Source organism: Eptesicus fuscus, chromosome 14, assembly GCF_027574615.1.
Source record: "Eptesicus fuscus isolate TK198812 chromosome 14, DD_ASM_mEF_20220401, whole genome shotgun sequence".
Taxonomy (NCBI): domain Eukaryota; kingdom Metazoa; phylum Chordata; class Mammalia; order Chiroptera; family Vespertilionidae; genus Eptesicus; species Eptesicus fuscus.
In genome coordinates this window covers 79560122-79588077 of record NC_072486.1, presented here as the reverse complement: position 1 = coordinate 79588077, position 27956 = coordinate 79560122, and the positions used below count along the sequence as shown (strand labels likewise).

At 48.5% G+C, this 27956-nt stretch overlaps 1 protein-coding gene, 1 long non-coding RNA gene and 1 pseudogene across 2 annotated transcripts in view; 2 read left to right on the top strand and 1 right to left on the bottom strand.

Annotated features, from left to right (window-relative positions):
- KMT2C (lysine methyltransferase 2C) overlaps positions 1-13257 on the top strand; it is a 254869-nt gene extending 241612 nt beyond the window's left edge. The window contains exons 52-59 of the mRNA XM_054726138.1: positions 133-1252; positions 2192-2328; positions 3307-3449; positions 3709-3877; positions 8809-8925; positions 9249-9322; positions 9555-9663; positions 11300-13257. Of these exons, the coding sequence (XP_054582113.1) occupies positions 133-1252; positions 2192-2328; positions 3307-3449; positions 3709-3877; positions 8809-8925; positions 9249-9322; positions 9555-9663; positions 11300-11392 (1962 nt within the window). The 3' untranslated portion in view covers positions 11393-13257. The remainder of the gene's footprint in view (positions 1-132; positions 1253-2191; positions 2329-3306; positions 3450-3708; positions 3878-8808; positions 8926-9248; positions 9323-9554; positions 9664-11299) is intronic.
- A 439-nt stretch (positions 13258-13696) lies between these two features.
- LOC103301774 (uncharacterized protein CXorf38-like) lies at positions 13697-15214 on the top strand (annotated as a pseudogene).
- Positions 15215-24696: 9482 nt separating this feature from the next.
- On the bottom strand, positions 24697-25459 carry LOC114228783 (uncharacterized). The gene is made up of 3 exons (XR_003614902.2): positions 25266-25459; positions 24985-25096; positions 24697-24893 (listed from the first exon to the last, which is right to left on the bottom strand). It is a non-coding gene; the product is annotated as an uncharacterized LOC114228783 (long non-coding RNA).
- Between the last annotated feature and the right edge of the window lie 2497 nt (positions 25460-27956).

The window sequence follows — 27956 nt, the reverse complement described above, 5'->3', positions numbered from 1 at the left end:
CTCACCACTCACCCGCAGACCCTCTCCCCGACCTGCCTGCCACACACTGTCACACTCTATTGCTTGGCTTCTCATTTCAACAAAAACTGCTTTTAGAGCTTGTGAGTTACTCTTCTCTTTCTTTTTGGCCAGGAGTCCATTCCGTCATTGCCCCAGTCACCGATAAAAGAGACACCTTCCCGAGCGTTCCATCAGTACAGTAACAACATCTCCACTTTGGACGTGCACTGCCTCCCGCAGCTCCAGGAAAACGCTTCCCCTCCAGCCTCTTCTCCCATCACTTTCCCTCCAGCTTTTGAAGCAGCCAAAGTCGAGGCAAAGCCAGATGAGCTTAAGGTCACAGTCAAGTTAAAGCCTCGGCTAAGAACGGCCCCTGGGGGGCTGGAAGACTGCAGGCCAGTGAGTAAGAAGTGGAGAGGGATGAAGTGGAAGAAGTGGAGCATTCACATCGTCATCCCCAAAGGCACGTTCCCACCGCCTTGTGAGGACGAGATCGACGAGTTCCTGAAGAAGCTGGGCACGTCCCTGAAGCCCGACCCTGTGCCCAGGGACTATCGCAAGTGCTGCTTCTGTCATGAGGAAGGGGATGGCTTGACAGATGGGCCGGCAAGGCTGCTCAACCTTGACTTGGATCTGTGGGTCCACTTGAATTGTGCTCTGTGGTCCACGGAGGTCTATGAGACCCAGGCGGGTGCCTTAATCAACGTGGAGCTGGCCCTGAGGAGAGGCCTGCACATGAAATGCGTCTTCTGTCATAAAATGGGTGCCACCAGCGGGTGCCACAGGTTGCGGTGCACCAACGTTTATCACTTTACCTGCGCCATGAAAGCACAATGCATGTTCTTTAAAGATAAAACTATGCTTTGTCCCATGCACAAACCAAAGGGAATTCATGAGCAGGAATTAAGCTACTTCGCGGTCTTCCGGAGGGTTTACGTGCAACGGGACGAGGTGCGACAGATCGCCAGCATCGTGCAGCGCGGGGAACGCGACCACACCTTCCGCGTCGGGAGCCTCATCTTCCACACGATCGGCCAGCTGCTCCCGCAGCAGATGCAGGCGTTCCACTCCCCCAAAGCGCTCTTCCCTGTCGGCTACGAAGCCAGTCGGCTGTACTGGAGCACACGCTACGCCAACCGGCGCTGCCGCTACCTGTGCTCCATCGAGGAGAAAGATGGGCACCCCATGTTTGTCATCAGGATTGTGGAGCAGGGCCACGAGGATCTCGTCCTAAGTGACACCTCACCCAAAGGTGAGCCGCCACGGGCATGCCCTGCAGCGCTCGGCGCTCTGCTGTCAGGTTGTGAACGGTGCGGTCAGGGCTTCCATGCTTTTTTTATCCTGTTTGTTCCTTACTTTATAGATGTGGGTGTTTCATTTACAAATGCAAATCTGAACTTCTTTTTGTAATTCTACCTTGCTCTTTGCTGTACCATTTTTTAAACACTTGCTAGACTTACTCTAAATCAGAATATATATTCAAACACAAATTAATGAAATAAATAGAAAAATTTGTCGATAAAGGTTGAGGACATTTAGATTGGGGGCCTCTTCTTAATGTCACTGAGAAGGCAGCATCTGTGTGCGTGCACTGTTCACTCAGCACGTTAGATATTACATGCAGAGCTCGTGACGAGCCAGTTTTGACCTCCAGGGTTAAGTCTCGGTTGTCATGGTCACTTTAGACGTAGAAAGTCCTGGGGAACTGCTCTTTTAAAGGTTATCCGAGTTCTTTTTTCTTTTTTTTCCCTTAAGGTTAGCAAGTTTTAGAAAATGTATGGAAATGCTCTAACGATGACTAATAAAAATATCAATTTCACGGTTTAATTTAGATCTGAAAGAAAAGTAACGTTTAATAAATTGGATATTTTAAAATCTAATGTTATATGGCCAATATGGAAATAAATTAGCTACTTGCATAAATTTCAGTTACTTAAAATTTCCCACTTTTACTCTTTACTCCCATTAACATATCATATTCTTCCCCCCGAATGTTCTAGTCCCCAAGCACACTGCCGCCAGCCGCTGTTCCGACGCGAGGCTGCCGGCTCCCCGCTGCCTCCCTTGGCCCTGGATGTCTGGGAGGCTGGCTCCTCTGTCTGCTCTGGGTGGTGTGCTGCATCCTGCCTGCCTTTCTATTAGCTGAAAGCTCATTTGTCATGAAAACTTTTTTTTTGGTCCATGTGTACAGGTGTCTGGGATAAAATTTTGGAGCCCGTGGCTTGTGTGAGAAAGCAGTCTGAAATGCTCCAGCTTTTCCCAGCGTATTTGAAAGGCGAGGACCTGTTTGGCCTGACGGTGTCTGCGGTGGCTCGGATTGCGGAATCAGTGAGTGCCGACGCGGCGGGCGACGCGCAGTGCGCACAGTGCGGCCCCTGGACCACATGCTGTGGATGGCGTTGCCTCTAATGAGGCGTCTGTGTTCCCATCACTCATGCCGTTCGGGGCTCCTCTCCCCACTTCTGTGAGGCCCCTGCACTCATGAGGGTGCTGTGCCCATCCCTGAGGGGGTACTTGTGGCTACTGTCAGGCTACAGAACGCATGTCTTCTCTGACATCTCTTTGTAATCTTTTAATATTACAAGCGTGTTTGCCAATGAGTTCCTCACAGTTTTGGAAAATTGCATGACTATAAGGCATTATTTTCAAGAATAAAAACTCATTGATGAGCTTTTTTGGGAAAAGCAAAGAACCCCCAAAGCTACTGAGTAATATGCCCAGTTGCTTCCTTTGGTAGAGAGTCCTCCCTAAATGCTGTGTGTCTAAAGATAAATATGCCCACAAGAAATATGTTCTAGAAAAGACCTTAATATATAAAGTATTTTGTAAGTAAACCTTAAGTTTTACCACCCATACTCCTAGGACACTGAGAGCGATAACCTCATCATGTCATAGTCAAATTGGGGAAGTGAGAAGTGATCATGAAAGTAAACCATGTAAATGATTTGAAACTGTTCTTACTGGAAATTTTAAAATTCCAAACAAAGACACAAGTTGATACTGATGTGAATTAGTATGTTCCCACGTTTGGGATGCTGGCACCCTCAGCCCTAAAATCCCACAGGCAAGCACGCTGGTTTTCTTCAAGGAGCATTTGCCAGCATTTACTAAGGTCTGCTTTGACGCGGAACTTGTCTGTTCACACTTCAGTAGAGCCAGTGTAGGCTGATCTTGTTAACATAAGTTACATTTTGAAGATGTTGACAACTTATTTCCATACAACTTGGGCCATCCTTTCACCAGCTCAAGACTGCCTGTCGTCTGAATCGAGTGAGTTAACTTTTTGTCCATTTTGCTTCCTTTCAGCTCCCTGGGGTTGAAGCATGTGAAAACTACACCTTTCGATATGGCCGAAATCCTCTCATGGAACTCCCTCTTGCCGTTAACCCCACAGGTTGTGCCCGCTCTGAGCCTAAAATGAGTGCCCATGTCAAGAGGTTTGTGTTAAGGTATTTTGTTTTAACTTCACATAGTACAGCCCAGGGTTTCTAGGCATCTTAGTGGTTTTGTGCTTGACTTGTCTGCCGCTTACAAACCCTGTGTCCCTGGCTGTGTCTGTGCCGACCACACCAGAGAACGCGCCGTGCGCTCAGCTAGGCGGCTTCTGTGCATGCTCCCGCCACGCTCATTGGAACTGGCCAGGCTGAGCGGCCTGGAGATGTCTTCAGTTCTCTTCTTCTTCTCTCCCGTGCTGCGCCCTGCCTGCAGGCCTCACACCTTGAACAGCACCAGCACCTCCAAGTCCTTCCAGAGCACAGTCACCGGGGAACTGAACGCCCCGTACAGCAAGCAGTTCGTCCATTCCAAGTCGTCGCAGTACCGGAGAATGAAGACCGAGTGGAAGTCCAACGTGTATCTAGCCCGCTCTCGGATTCAGGTGGGAAAGACTTCTCAGGAAAGGAGAGCGGTGGGATCTGGCATTCGGGAGAGAAGCGTCCAGTGTGAAAAGGGTTGCACATGGCTGTGGGAACGGGCATGTTTTCTAAGTCACAGCAGACCGCTGGGTTTTTAACTAGCAAGCCCACACGCAGTCGCGGGGCATGCACCTTTCGCTTCCCGAGTGGACAGACCATGTTGGACTCCACACCTTTGCTCAAGGGAACAGGTAGCACTGGCCTCTGCATACACACGCGTCTTTCAGGCACTTGTGAACGAACACTCCAGTGAAAATAGTTGCGAAGTGTGCTTCTGTTCTGGAAACTCCCCTGTGGGATGTTGCACAGGTGAAGCCATCTGAGCCTCAGCGTGGAACTTCCTTCCCAAGCTGCAGTCCTCACAGCCAGAGGCTGCTCAGCGCCTCCCCTTGGGTGTCCCAGGCTGGATTACCAGGTTCTCTGATCTACTCTCAGGCTCTGCCGCCCTGACTTCACCCCCATCTCCCTGTCTGCACCTCTGCAGACCCACCCGTCTCCTCCCAGCCAGCCCCCCTCAGAAGCCTTCGGGGTCCCTTCAAACGGAGTCTCCTCTGCAGGCCACTGTCTGTGCTGTCAGGCTTGTTCCTTCCTGGGAGCCTCTTCCCTCTGAAAGATCTTAGGGTCTTTTCTTTATTCTTGACTAGAGGCCTGGTGCGTGAAATTCGTGCACGGGTAGAGTCCCTAGGCCTGGCTGGCGATCAGGGCCGATTGGGGCCTTCCTTCTGGCTGCAGGCCAAGGCCTGCCTTCATTCCGCACCACCCCCTGGTGGTCAGCGCACATCATAGCGAGCGATTGAACCCATGGTCTCCTGGTCAACTCCTGAGGAGATACTTTGCATATTAGCCTTTAATACCCTACTTTGTAGCCCTGTGCACGAATCCGTGCGCCAGTAGCTCGCTGCCCTGCCCTCCTGTAGCTCCCCCGTCCCCTCACCCCCTCATAGTTTGCTGCCCTGCCCCCTCCAGTAGCTCACTGCCATCCTCCTGTAGCTCTCCACCCGCTGCCCTGCCCTCCTGTGCTCCCTCTGCCCCTCCCCCCATAGCTTGCTGCCCACTTGTAGCTCGCTGCCCCACCCTCCTGCTGATCCGTGATCCGGTCGTTATGCTTCATGGCATAACGACCATTTGCATATTACATCTTTTATTATATAGGATATAATAAGAGAGGAATAAGCTAATTATCTGTTACGCCATGAGGCGTAACGACCGGATCACGGATCAGCAGGAGGGTGGGGCAGCGAGCTACAAGTGGGTGGCGGAGAGCTACAGGAGGGGGCAGGGCAGCAAGCTATGGGGGTGGGATGGGGGAGTGGGCCGAGAGCTACAGGAGGGCGACAGGGACCTACTGGCACACAGATACATGCACAGGGCTGCTAGTATATAAATATTTGGGAATTTAACAAAAATGTGCTGCGTTAGGGTCTTACCGATTCCACACTGGTGAGCCCTTCCATCCTGGAGCAAGATGGCCTTCCGTCTCGGATTTGTCACGTGCATTCTTTACCGAGTTCCTTCCTCCCGCACTCCTCTGTTTGCACATGTGGGCACATACCTGACCCCTGAGACCTGGGATCTCTGCGTGGACCCCAGACCAGCAGCAGCAGCAGCAGCGTGTTCTGGGGCCTTCGGCGCAGCCAGAGGGTCCCATGTTGTATCCGCCCTTCTCACCCCTTCTCTCTCGGTTTCCTAGCACTGACTGGTGCTGAGCTGCTAATGTTTTACATGAGCTCAGCGCCCTTCCGCTCTGCTCTTCCAGCTGGTATCTCGGTTTTACTGTTTGAATGCAGTGTCTGTCTGTCTTCAGCTGTTGCCGCAAGAACGGAGCCTTTCCCGATCCTGGGACGAGAGCTCCCCCGGCTCCCGCAGGGGTGCACCTCCCCTCTGCCTGACCAGCCACGTCCCATTTAACGTGTTTGCAGCGGCTCAGCGCTCTCCACCGTTCCTCTCACCATCACTGTAGTGGTTTTGGAGCTGCCCGTGTTCAGTCTGTCATCTCGACCCTGAAGCGTTCTTGCCCTTCTCCATTCTGCCTCCCAGGTGCTGGGTGCTACTCCCTCCGCAGCCCAGCCCCACTGGGAGCATCTGGGAACGTGGGTGGGCTACACGCTTTGGCATATTTTCCACGAATCCTCCGTCTCCAGACCAACGGAGGTGGCTCTTCACCGGCCGTGATGCTCCATGGTGTTGAGCTGTAGTTAATTAAACCGTCCACTGCTGACCAGCATTTATTTTCTGTGTGTTGGTAGCCGTGATTGCTTGTTTCTTCCTGCATCCACTGAGACTGTTTTCCCATTTGTAGTAAAGGTTACAGCCCTTTTATGTACTTATTTATTTTGCCAGCCGGCTAAGTGTAGACTGATATTGTTACTTTAATTATGAATGACTTTTTTTTTTTAAGCTTTATTGTTGAAAGTATTACATAGGTCCTCCTGTTCCTCCCATTAATCTCTTCCACCCGCTCCCATCCTCCTCCCCACCCTAGGCCCTCACCATGCCATTGTCCGTGTCCACGGGTTGTACATATCTGCACACAAGTTCATTGGTGGGTCTCTTCCCACCCTCCCTTGCCTTCCCTCTGAGGTTCAATAGTCTGTTCATGCTTCGGGTCTATATTTGCTCATCAGCTTATTTGGTTCATTAGATTCCACATATGAGTGAGATCATGTGATATTTATCTTTCTCTGGCTTATTTCACTCAGCATAATAATCTCCAGGTCAATTATTGCTGTTGCAAATGGTAAGAGTTCTTTTTTTTTTTTTTTTTTATTGCCACGTAGTATTCCATTGTGTGAATGTAAAAAACATAGGTTTTTTTTATCCACTCATCTGCTGATGGGCACTTAGGCTGTTTCCAAGTCTTAGCTGTTGTAAATTGCACTGCTATGAACATAGTGGTGCTTCTATTCTTTCTGATGAGTTTCAGGTTTCTTAGGATATATTCCTAAAAGTGGGGTCACTGGGTCAAATGGCAGTTCCATATTTAATTTTTTGAGGAATCTCCATGCTGTTTTCCATAATGGCTGCACCAGTCTGCATTCCCGCCAGCAGTGCACAAGGGTTCCTTTTTTTCCACATCCTCGTCAGTACTTATCGTTGGTTGATTTGTTGATGGTAGCCATTCTGACAGGTGTGGTGATAACCTCATTGTCGTTTTAATTTGCATCTCTCTGATGATCAGTGACTTTGAGCATTTTTTCATTTGACTCTTGGCCATCTGTATGTCCTCTTTGGAGAAGTGTCTATTTAGGTCCTTTGCCCATTTTTTAATCGGATTGTTGTCTTCTGTTGTATGAGTCCCCCACATATTTTGGAGATTAACCCTTTATCAGATGTATCATTGGCAGATATGTTCTCCCATGAGATGGGCTCTCTTGTTACTTTTTAATTATTATTATTATTTAATATATATTTTTATTGATTTCAGAGAGGAAGGGAGGGCTAGAGAGATAGAAACATCAATGATGAGAGAGAATCATCAACTGGCTGCCTCCTGCACACCCACACTGGGGATCGAGCCCGCAACCTGGGCATATGCCCTGACCGGGAATCGAACCGTGACCTGGTTCATAGGTCATCGCTCAAGCACTGAGCCACGCCAGCCAGGCTCTCTTGTTATTTTGATGGTGGGTTTTTTTTGCTGTGCAGAAGCTTTTTATTTTCGAATGAGTGACTTTTCATGTTTGCCATAGGGATTTGTTCTCCTGTGAATTGCATATTCATCTTTTGTCCGTTGTTTGATTAGTAAGGACTCGCTCACTATTAGATATTTCCCTGCAGAAAAAACTTTGCCTAACAGAAGGTATACTGTCCTTTTTTTTTTTCTTTCTTACAAAAGTCTTAATTTTAAGTAGTCAAACACATAATTTTCTATAGCTTCTAGTCTTGGTTAAGACTGTACTTGGTATATGTCGTCTCTTAGATTGTTTTCTTTCAGAAGTTTAACTTTTTTATGTTTAAACAATTTGATTTTCTTCCAATGAGTAAACAGTTGTTGGAGCACCATGTAGTCCAACTGTCCTGCTGTCCATGCTGTTTGTGTCCCGGTTTGTGCACCTCCCGAGTCATATCTGAAATTGAACAGATAAATTAGACCCTTTTTTCCCCAAGAAAGTAATTTACTCCGCAGGAAAATCTCTAGCATCGGCCTCTGTCCGGGTGCTCCCGGTGGCCCGAGGAGGAGTGTGTGGGGAGTCCCCAGGCAGCATGGAGTCGGCCTGCCTTCTCTGCTGAAAACACAGAAACTCAGATTGGGATGAGAAAATGCAAATCTCCCTGGGAATTATCCATATTTTTTCCAGCATGTTGTTTTTCCAGAACGTGTGCTCCTGAAGACTGCAGGTGGTGCCTGTCGCATGGGATTCAGTAGGCTCCTAGCGCAGACAGCACAAGCTGCAAAGGAGAAGGATGCTCCAGTCTTGGGGCCAGTTCAGATTCCTGTATGTTTCTTTAGCAGCTCAGAATCTCATACTGGGGGGAAATCTCCTTTCCCAGGAACTTGCCAACTTTCCAGATAGAGTAAATTAGCTTTGCCTGTTTCTCCTTTTGGCCCTAGCTTCCAGGAACTCACTGCCAAATCTGATGCCTGTTTATAGTCTCATTCATAATCCCCTACAGTTAGCCCTGTTTCAACGTCATTAAATTAAGTGTCTAGTCCCTTTAGAAATAGGGACAAGATAACCCTCAGAAACCATTAGCCTGTCTAGCTGGTGGGGTCTCAGCAGGGCTACTTTATAAGGCCCTAAGGATTTAGCGTAAACAAGACACAGCAGGGTGGTGATAACGTAGCTTTAAGAGGTACAGTTGTCTGTTCTTCAAGTTGCAGATAGCACATTCAATAGACATTCAATAGACATTGAAGTATGTTGGAGATACACACACACACTTTTTCCTGCAGGGGCTGGGCCTGTATGCTGCTAGAGACATCGAGAAGCACACCATGGTCATTGAATACATTGGGACCATCATTCGAAATGAAGTAGCAAACAGAAAGGAGAAGCTTTATGAGTCTCAGGTAAGTGTCACAGCCCTCCCTCTCCGTCTCTGTGCCGCAAACAGCCTGAGAGACGGCCAGCGCTGACTGTCGTGCTGGGTTCAGTTTTGAACAAAAGCCTCATCTTCCCATTAGTCTTCACTCCATGTTGTTATTTGCAGAGATGCGTATAGATTAATGAGCCTGGCTGGTTTTCCAGGCATCTCGCCACTCAGAGCACGTGTCAGCTGACTGGCTGCTGTCACATCCGTGGAGAGTGTGACCAGGGGCATTTCAGCTCACATCGGCCTAGGTTTCCCGGTGTGAGGACCGAAGAGAGGACTTTTGAGTTGTTTCTCTTTCAGAACCGCGGCGTGTACATGTTCCGCATGGATAACGACCACGTGATCGATGCCACACTCACAGGAGGGCCTGCAAGGTGAGACACCGTCTGATCGAGGCCCTTTTCCTTTCAGCGGGCCACTGTCCTCGCCTTCCAGGCTCAGAAATTTAGAGCAGATAAGTTTCAAAGTTTTATTTAAAATTATATTTGTTCTTGTTCTGTAGATGAGCAAATAGAAGTGTAATTAGGGAAAAGTTTTCCCTATGAGCTGCAAGTTTTTAAAGCGTCTTCTAGTTGATGTATAGTTTTCTGAAATGGTGGTTTGCAGATACATCAACCATTCATGTGCACCTAACTGTGTGGCTGAGGTGGTGACTTTTGAGAGAGGACACAAAATTATCATCAGCTCCAGCCGCAGAATCCAGAAAGGAGAAGAGGTAAGCGTGTGGAGCTTCGCCGTGCGGGTCCTTGGGTGTGGTTCCGCCTCTTTCAGTTAACGTGCCGTGGTTTCCCAGGTCTCTGTTCTGGACCCAGCCTTCTCCGGGTCGGTCCCCTTTCACCACCCGTGGTCCTTCACTGGCCGACGTGCCACACCGCAGCAGAGTGCTTACTGCCACCTCTCCCTGGTCCCTCCTTCCTTCCCCCAGCATTCCCTGTGTCTGGGGCTCCTCCTTCCCCTGCTCTGGTCACAGTGTGGCAGGATTCCTTTAACGATTAAAAGCCTGCAGAGCAGATCCGGGCACCGCTGCCTCCTGTGGCCTCAGGCCCACGGGCTCGCATGAGGCCACCGCAGGGCGTAGGCAGCAGGGTTGGGGCGCCCTTCGCTCCAGATCATGTATTCCCAGACACGAGGAGTACAACTTACAGGTTTTCACATCAACAGATTTTCACAACCGTTAGTTGCTTTATTATTTTTTCTTCAGAATGCTAGATGCTGACCTTGACATTTCTTTGGTCTCAAAGATAACTTAAGGTTATTAGTCCTGATCGCCTCATTTGCATTTCCCGACTTTGTCTTCCACTAATGCTGGCGCGCATCACAGCAGCGCCAGAGCTGGAAAGCTGCCGCTGAGCGCCGTGGGCCCAGGAGCCCTCCCGTTCGGGTGGGAGGGGCCCCCAGCCCTTCGTGAGCAGAGCTGTGGTATTCTGCTTGTGTTTCGGTCATCTTTTTGGAATTCCCTTTGTTAAATCAAGAGCTGAACCAAGGCCTTTTGCACATCTTGAAGTAACTTGATGAGGAACTAAGAAAGTGCGAAGTCCAGCATGGTGCCAGTGAGCATGGGGGTCGTGAGAGTGTGGTTCCTCCCGGGTTTGGGAGTGTTGGGGTCCAGGGGGTTGTACCATGGGACTTGGGCAGACTCCCAGCTTCCTTGACAACAGGCTTGGTCTGAGATGTTAATAATTGGGTGACTCCTATAGAAAGACATCTTTGAAATACTCAGTGAGGAACAATGAGGGAGAGAAGGATGGTACTTGCAGTGCCCCATGGGCCAGTGAGGGGCGGGGGAGCCTGGAGCTGGGGGGGGGGGGGGGGCGGGGGACCCGCGGTCTCGCCTGCAGGGCAGCGTGCTGGGAAGTTGTGGAGATCTCCTTCTCCAGCCCGCTGCCCGTTCTCGGGTCTGGCTCGGCCTGAAAATACTGCCTCCCGATTTCCTCTGTCCCTTTGGGACCCGAGGTAAACACAGCCAGGCTGGTTTCTTTTATTGTTTTTGTTGTTAATCCTCACCCAAGGGTATTTTTCCATTGAGAGAGAGAAACATCAATGGGAGAGCGAGACATCCATTGGTTGCCTCCCAGGGTTGGGGCTGGAGCCTGCAGCCGAAGTACATGTCCTTGACCGGAATTGAGCCCGAGACCCAGCGGTCCGAGGGCCCTACCACTGAGCCACACTGGCTAGGGCCGGGCTTGTTTCTTTGCTTCTTCAAGAGGTTCCCCATCACCCCTGCCAGCCCCACAGAGCCCAGCAAAGCGGTCTTCCTGGGCTTGTGGTTTGCTGGCGGGCCCTGGGCGGGTGGAGGGAGGGCCCTTTCTCCGCCCGCCCGGCCCCTGACTCTGTGTCTTTGCCGTGGGCAGCTGTGCTATGACTACAAGTTTGACTTTGAAGACGACCAGCACAAGATCCCCTGTCACTGTGGAGCTGTCAACTGCCGCAAGTGGATGAACTGAATGCATTCCTGCTGTCCGGCGGGCGGCGTGTCCCTAGGAAGAAGCGATTCAACACACCGTTTGGATTTGGCAGCAGAGATATATTTTTATTTTCTGTTTATGACTGAAATCTAGCTTCTGGGAGTCTGATTTCCTCAGCCCTGTGGGCGAAGCGGCCCCAGGGAAGGCGGACTCGGCAGCGCTCCTCCAGTGGCTGAGGTTACAGAATTACAGATGGTCCAGCACTTTTTTCTTTTTCTTTCCTCCTTTTTTCTTTTTGTGGGTGGGTTTTGTTTTGTTTTGTTTTGTTGTTTTAGTCTCACTAAGGAGAAACTTACTGGGGCACAGAGCCGATGGCTGCCCTGCCCCGGGGCAAGGGCCTTCCTATGAATGTAAGACTGAAATCACCAGCGAAGGGACATGTCCAAAGTGCTGGCCACGGCCTTATCTGAAAAAGGGGCAGGCCCTCTAATTTAAAGTTTTTTAAATAAAGTAGACACCACTGAACAAGGAATGTACTGAAATGACTTCCTTAGGGATAGAGCTAAGGGATAATAACTTGCACTAAAATACATTTAAATACTTGATTCCATGAGTCAGTTTATTGTAGTTTTTGATTTCTGTAAAATAAGAGAAACTTTTTGTATTTATTATTGAATAAGTGAATGAAGCTATTTTTAAATAAAAGTTAGAAGAAAGCCAAGCTGCTGCTGTTACCTGCAGAACTAACAGACCCTGTTACTTTGTACAGATATGTAAATATTTTGAGAAAAAATACAGTATAAAAATAGTTATTGACCAAATGCTACCAGGCTCTGCAGCAGCTCGGGTGCTTATAAAATGTTCATAGGGATGTTACAATATAATTTTGTGTTATAAATATGCCATTATAATTATGTAATAACCAAAATTTCAACCTAGAGTGTTTGGAGTTTTTTGGAAACCACGGTCAATTAGTACTTAATGTTTTATACACCTTCTGATAGAACAGAGTGTATGCCATGACTACAACTTTTATAGCTGTTTTGGTAATTTAAACTAATTTTTTCATATTATATTGTTGCATCCCTACTTCTTCAGTCAGGTTTTTTTGTGCTTACAATTTGTGATAACTGTGAATAACTGCTTAAAGAGACACCCACATAGAGGCTGACTTTTCTTCAGCAAAAGTAGTTTTGATTAGAACTGTTTCAAGCCACAAAAAATCATTTAAACATACTAGGATCATGTAGCAGGAACTCTGATCTAACTCTAGCCTTCTATTTAACACAAAAATTTGAAAAAGGAAAAAAAAAAAGGAGATGTGATCATGGGCTGCAGGACTCCGGCAAAAGGGTTTTGGAAGATGTGATTTTAAAATGTGTTTGTATGATCTGTTTGTTTACATTTCTTTAATAAAAAACACACGCTGTTTTGTGTTTGCTTGTAGAAACTTAATCAGCATTTCGAACCAGGTTAGCTTTTTATTTTGTACTTAAAATTCTGGTACTGACACTTCACAGGCTGAGTATAAAATGAAGTTTTGTGTGCACAATTCAAGTGGACTGTAAGCTGGTGGTATATTCAGTGATGCAGTTCTGAACTTGTAATGTATATGGCATGATGTATTTTTATCTTACAGAATAAATCAATTGTATATATTTTTCTCTTGATAAATAGCTGTATGAAATTTGTTTCTTGAATATTTTTCTTCTCTTGTACAATATCTGACATCCTACCAGTATTTGTCCTACCGGTTTCTGTTTTGTTTTTGGTTCTGTATGATAGTATCTAATGTTGGCAAAATTGAATTTTTTGAAGTATACAGAGTGTTATGGGTTTTGGAATTTGTGGACACAGATTTAGAAGATCACCATTTACAAATAAAATATTTTACATCTCTAAAAGCCAGCTGAGTCTCTTTTAACCTTAACCTTTCATGTTCTGGTTTGAGCTCTGAAACTGATGATTGCTTGAAATTCACCCATGGTCTGATCCACATGTCAGAATTACCGGCATCCTATCTAATAATAGAGTAACATGTAAATTGCCATCACTCCACTACGCCCACGATTGGGCCGCGGGAGGCTGGGGGGCGGGACTTGGGGTGGCCTATCTGGCCATTGAGAGGCACGGATCCGCTGCCACTGAGGGGGGCTACCCTGCCGTTGAGAGGCGCAGCTGGGTGTCCGCGGCAGGCCCCCTCAGCAGCTGCGGATCTGGCCGTTGAGAGGATCCCCCGCCCCCTGCGCCTCTCAACAGCAGGGTAGCCCCCCTCAACGCCGCGGACCATCAAAAGTGGTGGAGCTGGGGCCGCCTGCCCCGCCCCCGTGGCAGGAGCGGGAGATGGTGCTGTGGGAGTTGGTGGTTCACCTCAACTGGGCCGAGTACAAGAACTGGGTGAAGGCGGGCCACTACCTGCTGCTGCTGCGCCGCTGCCTGCAGGGCTTTGTGGGCCGGGAGATGCTGGCCTTCCACCACAGCCTGCTCGCCTGTGCCCCTGGCCTGGGCCCGGGCGCCACCTGCCGCGGCGGCTCCAGGTGCAGCCCGCGCGGCGCCAGTTCCAGCCTCAGTGCCAGGTGTGCACGGAGTGGAAACGGGAGATCCTGAAACGTGGAAACGGGAGATCCTGAAACATCACACCAACAGAAACGGAGACGTCCACTGGGGCAACGCCGGCCGGGCCGCTGGCCCGCGGACGCCTGGGAGGTGGCCAAGCAGGACTGGCGGACAAAGCAGGACCCGAGGAATGTGATGCAGTGGCTCTTTTCAACCTCATCAACGCCTGCGATCACTTCCTGGTTGATCGAAAGAAAGTCACAGAGGTGATTAAGTGTCATAACGATATCATGCACTCTTCAGAGATGAAGGTATCTTCCATGTGGCTTCGAGATTTCCAGATAAAGATCCAACATTTTCTGAATGAATTCCGTAATATCCCAGAGATTGTGGAGGCGTACTCCAGGATAGAAGAGCTGTTGACATCGGACTGGGCCGTCCTCATCCCCGAGGAAGATCATCGAGATGGGTGTGACTATGAAACAGGCATTTACCTGAGTGAGAGCCAAGTCCATGAAATCAAAATGGAATTTCTAAAGGAAAAACTTCAAGAGATTTATCTTCAAGCGAAAGAACAAGAGGTATTGCCAGAAGAGATCCTAACTCGGCTGGAAGCGGTGAGAGAATTTCTAAGAAACAATGAGGATCTTAGGAACGGTCTTTCAGAGGATCTGCAGAAGCTGGACAGCCTGTGTCTACAGCATCAAAAACTGGATTCAAAGGAGCCTGGGGTCCAGGCAGCCGCAGGGGAGGCCTGAGATTCACAGATTCATTCATACCTCCTCTATTCCTCTCACCCAAGATGTCTTCCACCTCTGACTGTCCTGTGTGTTTCCTGAACTGTGGCGCCGCTGTCCCATTCCAGCTCTGGTGCTTAGCTGGCCATGTTGCCTCTGAACCTTCAGGGACAGAATTGCCACGGTCCCCGCTGCCCAGGGCCTAGCCGCCTGGAGGAGTGGCCCAAGTGAAGCTGAGCTCTTGCTTCCTCGGCTGCCCATCAAGGATGTGATCTGGCCCTGGCCAGTGTGGCTCAGTGGATAGAGTGTCAGCCTGCAGACCAACGGGTCCCGGATTCAATTCTGGTCAAGGGCATGTACCTTGATTGCAGGCTCCTCCCCGGCCCGGGCCCTGGTCAGGACTCGAGCGGAAGGCAACCAATCGATGTGTCTCTCTCACCTCGACGTTGCTCTCTGTCTCTCCCTTTCTCTTCCACTCTCCCTAAAACAAAAATCAATGGAAAAATAACCTTGGGTGAGGATTAACAAACAAATTTTTTTTAAAAAAAGGAAAAAATTTAAAAATGGATGTGATCTGTAGAGAAGGGGCAAGGATGGGGGCGGGTGTTCAATGTAAATATTTTTACATTAAAAGACACTTAATGTAATTTTATAAAACCTAAAAAAAAAAAAAAAAAGTGGTGGAGCTGGGTGCCTGTCTGCTCTGGCACCAGCGGACAGGCACCCAGCTGCCCCGTGATCAAAAGCGAAAGCGTGTAGGGGACCCTACACGTGCATGATTCAGTCATGCACTGGGCCTCTAGTGTTGACATAATCAACTCGGTTCTCTTCTCAAAGTTTAGACACAAGTTCATAACTCATTGCAAATGGAGACTGTCTTCCTTGCAGTTGAATACAGGGAACTTCGTTTCGCTTTAGCTTATCAAGGCCTAATGGAAAATATTCGTGGTGCCTTATTCCCTTGTGTGAAGTCCTTTTTTTTTTTTTTTTTTTTTAAGATTTTTAGTTGACTTGAGAGAAGGGAGAGAGAGAAATATGGATCAGCTGCCTCCTGCAGCCCCACACTGGGGACTGAGCCTGCAACTCAATCATGTGCCCTGACAAGCCCTGAGGTCTTCGGGCCAACACTCCAACCACTGAGCCACACTGGCCAGGGCTAGTCTGTTTCTGTTTAACTGTGCAATTGCTCTCCTACGTTTATTCTATGTGGTAGATGCTCTATTTCTATAATCCTGAATGTATTTAACATTTAAAGAGGTTAGTAAGAATTACAATTGCTCAGGATTTTTTTTTTTTTAGTAGAGAGGTTTATGACAATTTGTGAAGAAACCTGGTCTTTTATGTGTTTATTTTTTCTGCCTCAAGTAAAATTCTATGTGCAATGTGAAATGTTTTAAATTTTTTTTACATTTTCAAATAGTTGATATATGCAATATTAGTTTCACATGTATAGCATAGTGATCATCCTGATATGTCTAGTGCCAATCTGAGACGATTCAGTTATTGCAGTATTAATGACTATTGTTGCTATGTTGTAATTTGTATTCCCCTGACTGTTTTTATAGCTGGCGATGTGTACTCCTTAATCCCTTCACCTTTTCATCCATCCTCCAAGCCCCCTGCCATCTGGCAGCCATCAGTTTGTGCTTTGTGTCCAGGAGTGCGTTTCTGTTCACTGATTTTGTTTTTTAGATTCCAGGTATAAGGGACATTATATGGAATTTGTCTTTCTGTGTTTGACTTATCTCATTTAGCATATTTCCTTCTAGGTCCATCCAGGTTGTTAAAAATGCTAAGATTTAAATACTTTTTATGGCCGAGTAATATTCCAGTTGTCTATTGATAGACACTTGTGCTGTTTCCATATCTTGGTTGTTGTAAATATCAACGCGATGAACAAAGGGATGCATGTATCTTTTTGAATCAGTGTTTTGGATTTCTTCAGATAAATACCCAGAAGTCAAATTGCTGGGTCATAGAGCAGTTCTATTTTTAATTTTTTTGAGAAACCTCCACACTGTTTTCAAACAGTGGCTGCACCAATTTGCAATCCCACCAGCAGTGCACGAGGATTCCTTTTCTCTGCATCCTCACGAGTACTTGCTGTTCGTTGATTTATCGATGACATCCTGACAGGTCTGGGGAGATAATCTCAAGGTGGTTTTAATTTGCGTTTCCCTGATGATTAGCGATACTGAGCATCTTTTCATTCCTGTTGTCCATCTGTATGTCCTCTTTGGAGAAATGTCTATTAAATTCCTTTGTCCATTTAAAAAATGTTTTATTGATTTCAAAGAGGGAGAGAGAAAAATATCAATGATGAAAATCATTGATCCCCACGGGATCGAGCCTACAATTCAGGCATGTGCCCCGACCAGGAATCGAATCATGACTGCCCGGTTCAGAGGTAGATGTTAAACCACTAAATGTTAAAATTTTTTCTTTATTGATTAAGGTATTACATATGTGTCCTTATTCCCCTATTGCCCCCCACCCCACCCCCGCTCATGCCCTCACCCCCCTGGTGTTTGTGTCCCTTGGTTAGGCTTATATGCATGCATACACGTCCTTTGGTTGATTTCTCCCCCTTACCCCCACCGTCCCCTGCCTTCCCTCTGAGGTTTGACGGTCAGATCGATGCTTCTCTGGATCTGTTTTTGTTCATCAGTTTATGTTGTTCATTATATTCCACAAATAAGTAAGATCATGTGACATTTATCTTTCTCTGACTGACTTATTTCACTTAGCATAATGCTCTCCAGGTCCATCCATGCTGTTGCAAATGGTAGGAGTTCCTTCCTTTTACAGCAGCATAGTATTCCATTGTGTAGATGTACCACAGTTTTTTGATCCACTCATCTGCTGATGGGCACTTAGGCTGTTTCCAAATCTTAGCTATGGTGAATTGTGCTGCTATGAACATAGGGGTGCATATATCCTTTCTGATTGGTGTTTCTAGTTTCTTGGGATATATTGTGTGTGTTTTGGGGGTTTTTTGTGTTGTTTTTTTTTTTTTTGGTGTTGAGTTGTGTGAGTTGGTAATTGTTTTATTCTAAAAACTTCTTGGTGGAATCTTTAGGGTTCTCTACAGTATGTCATCTGCAGATATTGACAGTTTTATTTCCTCCTCTCCAATTTGGATGCACTTTATTTCTTGTCTGATTGCTGTGGCTAGGATTTCCAGTACCATCTATCCTACATAATAAAAGGCTAACATGCAAATTGCCCCTTTGGTAGTTCAACTGACCGGGAGTTCGACCACTTGCTATGACGTGCGCTGCACAAAAGGGGGACAGCATGGAATGAAGGAAGGCCCCGATCAGCCCCGATTGTCGGCCAGGCCTTTCTGCATGAATTTTGTGCACTGGACCTCGAGTATATTTAAAAGCCTAAGTGACCATTACAACCAGGCGACTGGCTGGTAGCTGTGATGCGCACTGACCACCGGGGGGCAGACACTCAATGCAGGGGCTGCCCCTGGTGGTCAGGGCCCTCCCACAGCCAACCTCCCGTAGTCCCCCCAGCCGGCCTGCCCCGATAGGCCCCAATCGCTGGCCAGTCTGAGAGACCCCACCTGTGCACAGATTCGTGTGCCGGGCCTCTCGTGTTAAATAAAAGTGGTGAAAGTGGACAACCTTGTCTTGTTCCTAAGAAAAGGCATTCAGCTTTTTTTTTTTTAATACAAAAAAAAACACACAAGAAAGGTTTGTTTTATTGTTCAGATTACAATTGTTTCTCCTTTTTCCCCACCACCCAGTTCCCACCCCCCCCCTCTGCCCCTACCTCCCCCCCCCGCTGTCCTTATCCATAGGTGTATGATTTTTGTCCAGTCTCTTCCCATACTCTCCACACAGACACCCCTTTCCCCCTGAGAATTATCAGTCCACTTCCATTCTATGCCTCTGATTCTATTAAGTTCACCAGTTTATTCTGTTCCTCAGATTTTTAATTCACTTGATTTTTAGGTTCACTTGTTGATAGATATGTATTTGTTGTTCATAATTTTTATCTTCTTTTTCCTCTTTATAAAGAATACCTTTCAGCATTTCATATAATACTGGTTTGGTGGTGATGAACTCCTTTAGCTTTTTCTTATCCATGAAGCTCTTTATCTGCCCTTCAATTCTGAATGATAGCTTTGCTGGGTAGAGTAGTCTTGGTTGTAGGTTCCTGCTATTCATCACTTTGAATATTTCTTGCCACTCCCGTCTGGCCTGCATGGTTTCTGTTGAGAAATTAGCTGATAATCGTATGGGTGCTCCCTTGTAGGTAACGAACTGTTTTTCTCTTGCTGCTTGTAAGATTCTCTCTTTGTCTTTTGCTCTTGGCATTTTAATTATGATGTGTCTTGGTGTGGTCCTCTTTGGATTCCTTTTGTTTGGGGTTCTGTGCGCTTCCTGGACTTGTAAGTCTATTTCTTTCATCAGGTGGGGGAAGTTTTCGTTCATTATTTCTTCAAATAGGTTTTTAGCGTCTTGCTCTCTCTCTTCTTCTGGGACCCCCATAATTCTGATGTTGGTACGCTTGAAGTTGTCCCAGAGGCTTCTTACACTATCTTCAACTTTCTGAATTCTCTTCTCTTCATGCTTCTCTGGAGGAGTGTCCTTGGCCTCTTTGTATTCCAAATCTTTGAGTTGATTCTTGCAATCCTCTAGTCTGCTTTTGGGTCTCGTATAATATTTTTTATCTCAGTCAGTGTATGTTTAATTTCTAGTTGGTCCTTTTTCTTATCCTCGAGGGTCTCATTGAATTTATCGGCCTTTTCCATGAAATTCTTGAAAAACCTTATAACCGTGGTTTTGAACTCTATGTCCAGTCACTTGTTCTCCTCCATTTTTTTGGTTTGTGATCTGTTTCCTTGCCTCCTCATATTCTCTGCTTCCCTGAGTTGGTTGGGTAGCTTTGTGTACTAGATGTCCTATTGGTTCAACGGGTCAGCCTCCCAGTTACCTGAGGTGGACACTCTTGGTGTACCCTTGTATACTGTGTGTCCCCCAGCAGGAGCTACAGCAAGAACTAGTTTTCTCCTCCTTTGCTTGGGCGGTTTTGGAGCAGTCTGACTGGAGCTGCAGTTAATTTGGTTGAGCTGCCACAGAACAGGCCATTTATATGCAAAAGCCGCTGTGTGGAGCCTAGGCGGGTTTGTAGAATGTGCGGGGCGAGGCCTCAGGGCTGGGCGGGGTCTCAGGGCGTCACTAGGCTGGGGCGTGGCCAACGGCGATGGCTGGCGTCAGCCGTCTCTGCCTTTCCACTTTTCCAAGTCCCTGCGCCCCGCGCTCCAGCGCAGTAAACAATGATTGCTGGGCGCACCTCTGCAGAAAAGTCACTCTCACTCTCCGACCCGATGGCCGAGAGTCCAGCTTCTCCCCGTAGGTGTCTGGGTCCCCCGAGTGTCCCCAGAAACTGGATTTCAGAGTGATTGGGAGCTTGTCTCACTGCGGGTTGAAGAAAAACCGCGCACCCAGTCGCCCGCCGCCAGCCCGATTCGCGCGCCTCTGTACCTCAGCTTTTCAGCGTTTGTGCTCCTTCTCTTCTTAGTTGTAAATCTTCCACTCAGCCAGCTTTCCCGTGGTTCTGGGTGGTAGATGTTTTGTCTTTTAGTTGTATTTTTGAAATTGTTGTGTGAGGCAGCAGATTAGTTGTTTAACTATGCCGCCATCTTGGTTCCTCCTTTTCCAGGCATTCAGCTTTTCACTGTTGGGTATGTTAGCTATGGGTTGTCATATGGCCTTCATTATGTTGAGGCATGTCTCCACTATTCCCACTTTGTTGAGTTTTTATAATTAATGAATGCTAGATTTTGTCAAATGCTTTTCTATGTCTGTTAATACATGATTTTTATCCTTCCTTGTTTATGGGGCGAATCACCTTGATTGGCAGATACTGAGCTAACCTTGCATCCTGGGAATAAATCCCACGTGATCTGCTGCTGCTGGTACTGGGCGTGGGCTGCTTTACGAGAGGTCCAGGTCACTGAGGTCAGCCGCTCCGTTAGGGTTTGTGATCTCTGAGACTTTAGGAAAGCGGGCAGAGGCTGGCCACGTGTGGGAAAGTCGCTGGAAGAGGTTCTGGCTGAGTGGTGAGTTGGGTGGGGCAGGGTGTCTTAGGGCATCAACAGGGTGTCGAGTGGTGTCAGCCAGGTTGATGGAGACTCAGGCTTGGTGCCCACCTGTGCCCAGCCGGTGGAATGGGAGGGGAGCTCCCAAAAGGAGTGGCGCTGGCCAGCACTTTTGTCCCTGAGAGAGTTGCCCTGATTGCTGCCCCTCCAGTCCTTGCCCGTGCCCTTAAGTTAGTCAACTTATTTTCTCCCCACATGTCCCTGGCACTTTAAAAATATATATTTTGTTTTTTACAGAGAGAAAGGGAGAGGGATAGAGAGTTAGAAACATTGATGAGAGAGAAACATCGATCAGCTGCCTCCTGCACACCCCCTACTGGGGATGTGCCCACAATTAAGGTGTCCCTGGCACTTTTGGAGCTGCTGCCCAAAGTGAAGAGCGGTGAGTCTGTGCATGGCCCCCTTAAGCCCTGCAGCACCTACGTCTCTAGCCACCCACTGTCTTTCTGGGACACAGTCTTTGCTGCTTTTCACAGCCAGATGTTATTGGGGACTTCTCTTCCCAGCACTGGAACCCTGGGCTGGGATCCCTCACTCCACAGCTGAGGAATCCCTCCTGATTTTTTTTTAAACATATTTTATTGATTTTTTACAGAGAGGAAGAGAGAGGGATAGAGAGCCAGAAACATCAATGAGAGAGCAACATCAGCTGCCTCCTGCACACTCCCCACTGGGAATGTGCCCGCAACCAAGGTACATGCCCTTGACTGGAATCGAGCCTGGGACCCTTCAGTCCACAGGCCGATGCTCTATCCACTGAGCCAAACCGGTTAGGGCCCCTCCTGATTTTTAACCACCACACCCGGGCGTGGGGCCTGCTGTTCTACATCTTAGCCCCTCTACCGTTGTCGATGTGGCTTCTTAACATCCTTAGTCATCGGACTTCTGTTCAACTGGTCTTCAGGTGGCTCAGTGATTTGGCTGTAATTTCGATGTGGGCGTGGGAGGCGAGCACAGTGCCACCATCTTGGTGTCCACAGCAGACTCTGAGCTTGTGCTTCATGAACACCCGGAAGTGACAAGCTTTTGTACTGTGTGGTTTTACAAAAAGTCTCAAAGCAAATATCGTCTGAAATTTTTTTGAAACGATTCTAAAACATTTGCAATTTGAAATTGCCAGTTTCACAGTGTGGGCCAGGTTTTAAGCTGTTGTCACTGTCGTCTTTTCTTCAACCTCAGACTTGGTCTCGAACAATGAGACGTAAGGAAGGAAACTTCTGAGTCATCGCAGAGCCTGGGATCTGCTGTCTGCCAGAGTGCGTGCCAACTCCGTGTTCCATACCAAGGAACGGCAAGAAAGCTCATTCTAGCCATCAGGTCTGCGAACCGGAGTACCCTGTCACAGGGAGAGAGGAAGCATGGGTGGTTATGAATCTGGGATGCGGGCGAGCATCGCACCCCAAATCAGGGGTAGACGGTTCTCTGCAGGGCCACCTGGTGCCTCTACCCCTGCAGTGGGTCCCAGGGGTGAACGGAGGAGGAGCAGCAAGCCTGTCCCTCCCACGTCAGACATCACAGTGGTTGCGTATATTCTTTGACCACGGACTCAACATGTTTCTTAAATGCCTAAAAGGCTCCGGGGCGTGACCAATGAGACAGCTGTGGCCCCTGGTTTCACCGTTGGTACTCTAGTGGAGAAGACAGACAAAAGCAGGACATTTTCAAGGTAGAAATCCGGTGAGCTGGGCGGCAGGAGAGGCTCCCTGAGGTGACACTGAAGCTAAGCCCTGTGGCATGAAGCAGCCAGTGCAGGGCTGAAGGCCAGGCCTTCCCAGCGTGTGCAAGAGACGGAGGTTTGAGGCTGGGATTGGAGTCAAATGCGGCTGGAACACTGGCAGGAGGAGATGAGGTTAGAGAAAAGCAAGGGCCCGTCACAGGATGCCGACCGAAGGCAGCGGGAAGCCTGGAGGAGTCGCTGCGCGGGGCCCACTGAGGATGGCTCGGTGCCTGGGGGAGCAGAACGCGGGCCGGGCCGTGGAGAGTTCCGGCAGTCAGTCCGGCTGCTCCATCAACTCTTCCCAATTACAACCTCCTCGCCCTTGCCCTCCTGCTGGCCGAAGTTAACAGTGATCTGAAGTACAACTTGTAAAGCTGCCCTCTTCCAGGAAGCCCAGGATGCAGTCATAAAGCGAGACCCTTTGGCCTCAGGGACCAACACCCTAAAGCGAATCCCCGAGTTCAGCTTTGCAAAAGCCCGGAAGCCACAGGCCTGTGAACAGCGGGCGGCACCCAGGCGAGCAAGCCGCAGGCCCTGCACTCAGAGACAGGAGACCTTTTTTTTTTCTTTTTTTAATATTTTATTGATTTTCACAGGGAGGAAGGGAAAGGGATAGAGAGCTAGAAACGTCGATGAGAGAGAAACATCGACCAGCTGCCTCCCACACACCCCCCACTGGGGATGTGCCCGCAACCAAGGTACATGCCCTTGACCAGAATCGAACCCGGGACCTTCCAGTCTGCAGGCCAACGCTCTATCCACTGAGCCAAACCGGTTTCGGCAGGAGACCTTCTTGTCGCTGCGATAAAGGAGGTGGCAGTGGCCGCACCAGGGCCGCAGAGCAGGCAGCGCCTCCGCGGTCCGTTCCCTTCCTCCCGCCCCAGCCCCGCGGGAAGGGCTGCGCAGGCTCAGTGACCGGAGACCTTGCCTTCCATTTCGGCGCAGCCGGACGTTTTGCCAGGGGACTGTCCGCACTCCCCAAGGTTCCCAGCTCAGGAGCCAGCCGTCCTCTAGCCAAGCCCAAGGTCCTTAGCCACAGGCCAAAGGGAACGGGTCATTAAGCAACAAAGCAAGACGGTTCCCGTCAAGACGGGCGTGGCCCCACCACCCCTGTTCAGCCTGGCGCTGCTGCTGGAGACGCACGACATGGAGATCAGCCCTCCTCAGCTGTGGTTCCAGGATTCTTACAAATTCCTTAACCTTCTGAAATGGAACCCACCTTCTACTTGGTAGACAGAACAGCTCCTTCTCCCCTCCAGCCCCGCTCCAGCCCCAGGGCCTCGCCAGGGTGCCCTCCCGGGGGACACGGCAGCTCCCAGGCCAGGCCGGCTGCTGGAGAAGGTGCCTCCTCAGCTCCTGCGGCCACCGCCCCGTCCCCAGGGCCGGCTGGTTTGCGGCGGTCTCCCTGCCTGCAGAAAGGGCATGTGCCTGGGTTGCAGGTTCGTCCCGGTGTCAGATGATGCTTTCTGGGGCTCCAGAAGTTCTTTCCACCCAGTTCCTCTTCCAACCACTGGGACGGAAAGCTCGTCCCTCCTTGGCTTCTAGCCGAGTCCAAGCACCTGGCCCTCCCGCCCCGGCCCGCACCCGCCTGCCCTCCTGCTCCCGCCGCCCCACCCTCGGCTCCACGCCGACCCCGTCCAGCTTCCCAAATAGCTCCCTTCTTAGCTCCAAACCCAGGCACAAGCACAAGCCTGCTGTTACTGCTGCTTAGCTGCTCGTGTTACTATAAAAGCTACAACTTGAAAGACTCAATCTTTATTTTCTTCCCCAAAACTACTCCACTAGTATTTCCTGTCAGAGGCAGCTCTGTCCACCCTGTGCCCCCCCCCCCCCCCGCCCAGCTCCCTCTTGCAGCCCTGCCCTTCCGTGCAGGCTCTTGGCTGCTGACCCGGCCGAGCTGCTGGGACTGGGCGCTTCTAGTCTGCGTTATGCCGCCCGCCCCTCCCGGCTCAGAGGCAGGGCCCACAGCGGTGCCTCCTGCTTCCTAATGGGGCCCCTGACAGAGGAAGGCAATTTTTGAAATAAATTATTACTTCTGATATTGGAAATTAGTACTTATGTAAAACTTTGGTAATGTTTCGTGATTAAACTATCCATTTTTATCCCTAAACAACAAAAGCAGGGAGGGACATGTTTTCTCATGAATGTGCTGTGATGAGTATTTTCGCGTGTGTGCCTTAAGTAAGGTGTATCATTGCAATTTACTGGCCTTTTAAATCGACTTTATTTGAGGTTAGTTTTAGATTTACAGAAAGGTTGCAAAGATAATAGTCCCCCTGACCCCCCTTCCGTAACTGGTACATTTGTCAGAACGAAGACATTTGCTTTCACCAGCTTTTTCATGCCCTTTTCTGTTCCAAGATCTGATCCAGGACCCCACAGCGTCATCACGGCAGCCGAGGCTCCTCTGGCCTGTGACAGGGATTCAGGTTTGTCTCGTTTGTCAGGACCCTGATCCCATGCTCTGAAGGGTCTCGGGTTCAATCCAGTCAAGGGCATGTACCTGGGTTGCAGGTTCATCCCGGTCCTCAGAGCTTGTGGACGAGGTAACCAGTCGTGATGCGTCTCTCTCACATTGATGTCCCTCTCTCCTCCCTCCTTCCCTTCCACTCTCTCTAAAAGGCAATGGAAAGAATATCCTTGGGTGTGGATTAAGAGAGATTTCACTCTGGTGGCAGTTGTTACTGAGGATTGGTCTGCCTTTGGAAGCCTGCCCTTTACTCCCATCTTCTCCCTACTCCCCCCACTCCCCTGCCAAAGCCCACCCCACCCTCAGGTCTTCACCAGAAGCTTGTCCTTCAGGCATTTTCAGGATGAGTCTGACAGCCCTGCGGGGCAGCTGCCTGATGCCCTGGGTGTTTGCTGTCTTCACTTGGCTGGTGAGGCGGGAATGACTGCGGCCTCCTGGGACCTGGGGAAGCGGTGCAGCTCAGAGCTCCCAGGACTTCTTTCCTTGGCGCTTGTTCTGGGCCAGCCTTGTGGAGCCACACGTCGCCTGTGGACAGAACGACGCACAGACAGACTCAAGTGGACCCCTGCACACATTTCCAGACCCTCCTCTGGGCGCTCCCGCCTCTCCTCCACGCCGGGCCTCCCTGAACTGTTCTTGTCTCAGTTCAGCAAGATCGCCAGCCTCTTTGGTTTCCCCTCCATGACTAGTACTTAGTCATGAGTTAGAAAACCTCTGCCTAAGCTCGGTCATGGAACTGCTAAGCGTCTCAGAAACGGAAGTCAGGACTTGTTCGCCGGGCTGGGCAGCAGCAGGCAGAGATGGTGCTTCTCCTTCGGCTGTGCGGTGGACACGTTAAGGACTTCAGTGCAAACTTGCCTCCTTGCTGGTATTTCAACAGCATAAATCGTATGAATTCTTGTAGCTGCATTATATATACTTTGTGTACTGTTGCTTTTTGCCTCGTTTTTAATTGAACATTAAGGGAATGCAGTATTTTATTTATTCATTTATTGGTTAATCCTCATCCAAGGATATTTTTTCCATTGATTTTTAGGGAGAATAAAAGAGAGAGGGAAAGACAGAGAAACACATCGATTGGTTGCACAAGCCCCAACCAGGGCCCGGGCCGGGGAGGAGCCTGCAACCGAGGTACAATGCCCTTTACTGGAATTGAACCCAGGACCCTTTGGTCCGCAGGCCCATGCCTTATCCACTGAGCCAAACCGGCTGGGGGGGGGGGGGGGAGGAGATGCAGTATTTTAATTCTAACTCTGCCAATAGCTTTATCTAGAGGCTTGTTGTCTATTTTTGTCCTTTATGAATTGTTTATCACCAAGAAAGACAGGATTACATTTTCTTCTTCCAGACTGAGTTGGTGCAGTGTACTGCCTACTGGTTAATAATGTGGATTTTTTCCAATAGATGGAGTTACACATATGTTGATATACTGATATTCTTGGTTACCAAAATACTCCTGCAGCTTTGGGATGGTAATGGCAAATACTCATGATGTGTGAAAAGCACGATGCATAACTCACACAACGGTGATTACATAAAAGTGGAAGCTTAGCTGTGTAGGTACACAGGGGACCTAGAAGGACACGTCCAACTGGACCTGCTCGTGGTTATGGATGACTTTGTTCTTTGATTTTTTTGTTTCTGTTTGCTCTTGTGGGGACACACTAAATTTTAAAAAATAAATATTATCCTTAAAACCTAAAAAAAATAAATTGTTGCCAACCCTAAAGCCATGAAGGTGCGCTTCACTTTATAGTTTCAGTTTGAAGTAATTTTTGCATGTGATACAAGCTTTCATGTTTTGTCCCAGGAAGGCAAATGGAGGTGCCTTTCTCCTAAAGCACAGTAACCTCCTTCTTTGGTAAAAACTGTTCAAAATTTAACCCTGCTATGCTGGCTTCTGTAAACGTTTGCTTGCTTAAATAACAGGGAAAAATAAGACTACTCCCCATTCCAGAGAGGCCATAAACCATGCCCCAGACAGAGTTGTCAGTGCTGGCGCCAGGCCAGGCCTTGAGATATGGTCTCACGGCCCAGTCCCAGCACACAGGACTTTTTCTCAGAAGGTCTGGAAGTCTCACTCCAAATTTGGGAAACAAAGAGCTGAAAACATAAATAAGGGAGACTTCCACCATATTGGGCCCCAGAATTTGAGAAGCAAGATTTTCCTCTGGGCCCGCTAGCGCTAGCGAAATGAACAGGACTCCAAATGAATTTGGCTTATTGATTAAGGCGTCTTCTGATTTACAATATCACACTCCCAGTACCATTGGTTATTTGGTTTTCCTTCCCCAGTGTTGGGTCCTTTACTGTAGTTGGTTGCCCATGTGCGTGGGGTTGTTTCTGTTCCACAAGTATATTCATTATTGATAAGCCATTAATCAGTCAGTTTGGAATTTGTGCAAGTCCTCCTGCTTTATTCTTTTCAAAATGATTTTGGCCACTTAGTTGTATGCATTTCCATGTAAATGTGTTTGTTTTGTTAATCCTCACCCCAGGGCATTCTTACATTGATTTTTAGAGAGTAGATGGGAGGGCGAGAGACACAAAGAGAGAAACCTCGATGTGAGATGTGAGAGACAAGATTGGTTGCCTCCAGCACATGGTTAGCCGGGATCTAACCTGCGACGGAGGTCCATGCCCTTGACCAGATGGTGACCCTTCAGTCCACGAGCCAACGCTCTGTCCACTGAGCCAAAGGGCTAGGCTAAACTTGAAAATGAGATGGAGGGCGGCATTCAACTTGTCGATCAAACTGTGAAGAATGAATGTCCTAAAAACACTGAGTTTCCTAATCTGTGAATATAGCTTTCCACTTATTTAGGTTGTCTATACCTTTCACCACTGTTCATATTTTTAATGTTATTGTATCCTGCAATTACCATTATTTTCCATTTTGAATTACATAAAAATAGTTGTTTTATATTGACCCTTTATTTTGTGATCCTGATAAATCCTTTAAAAACGATGATTTTCCGCACACGTGACTAGTCTTCAAATAGACA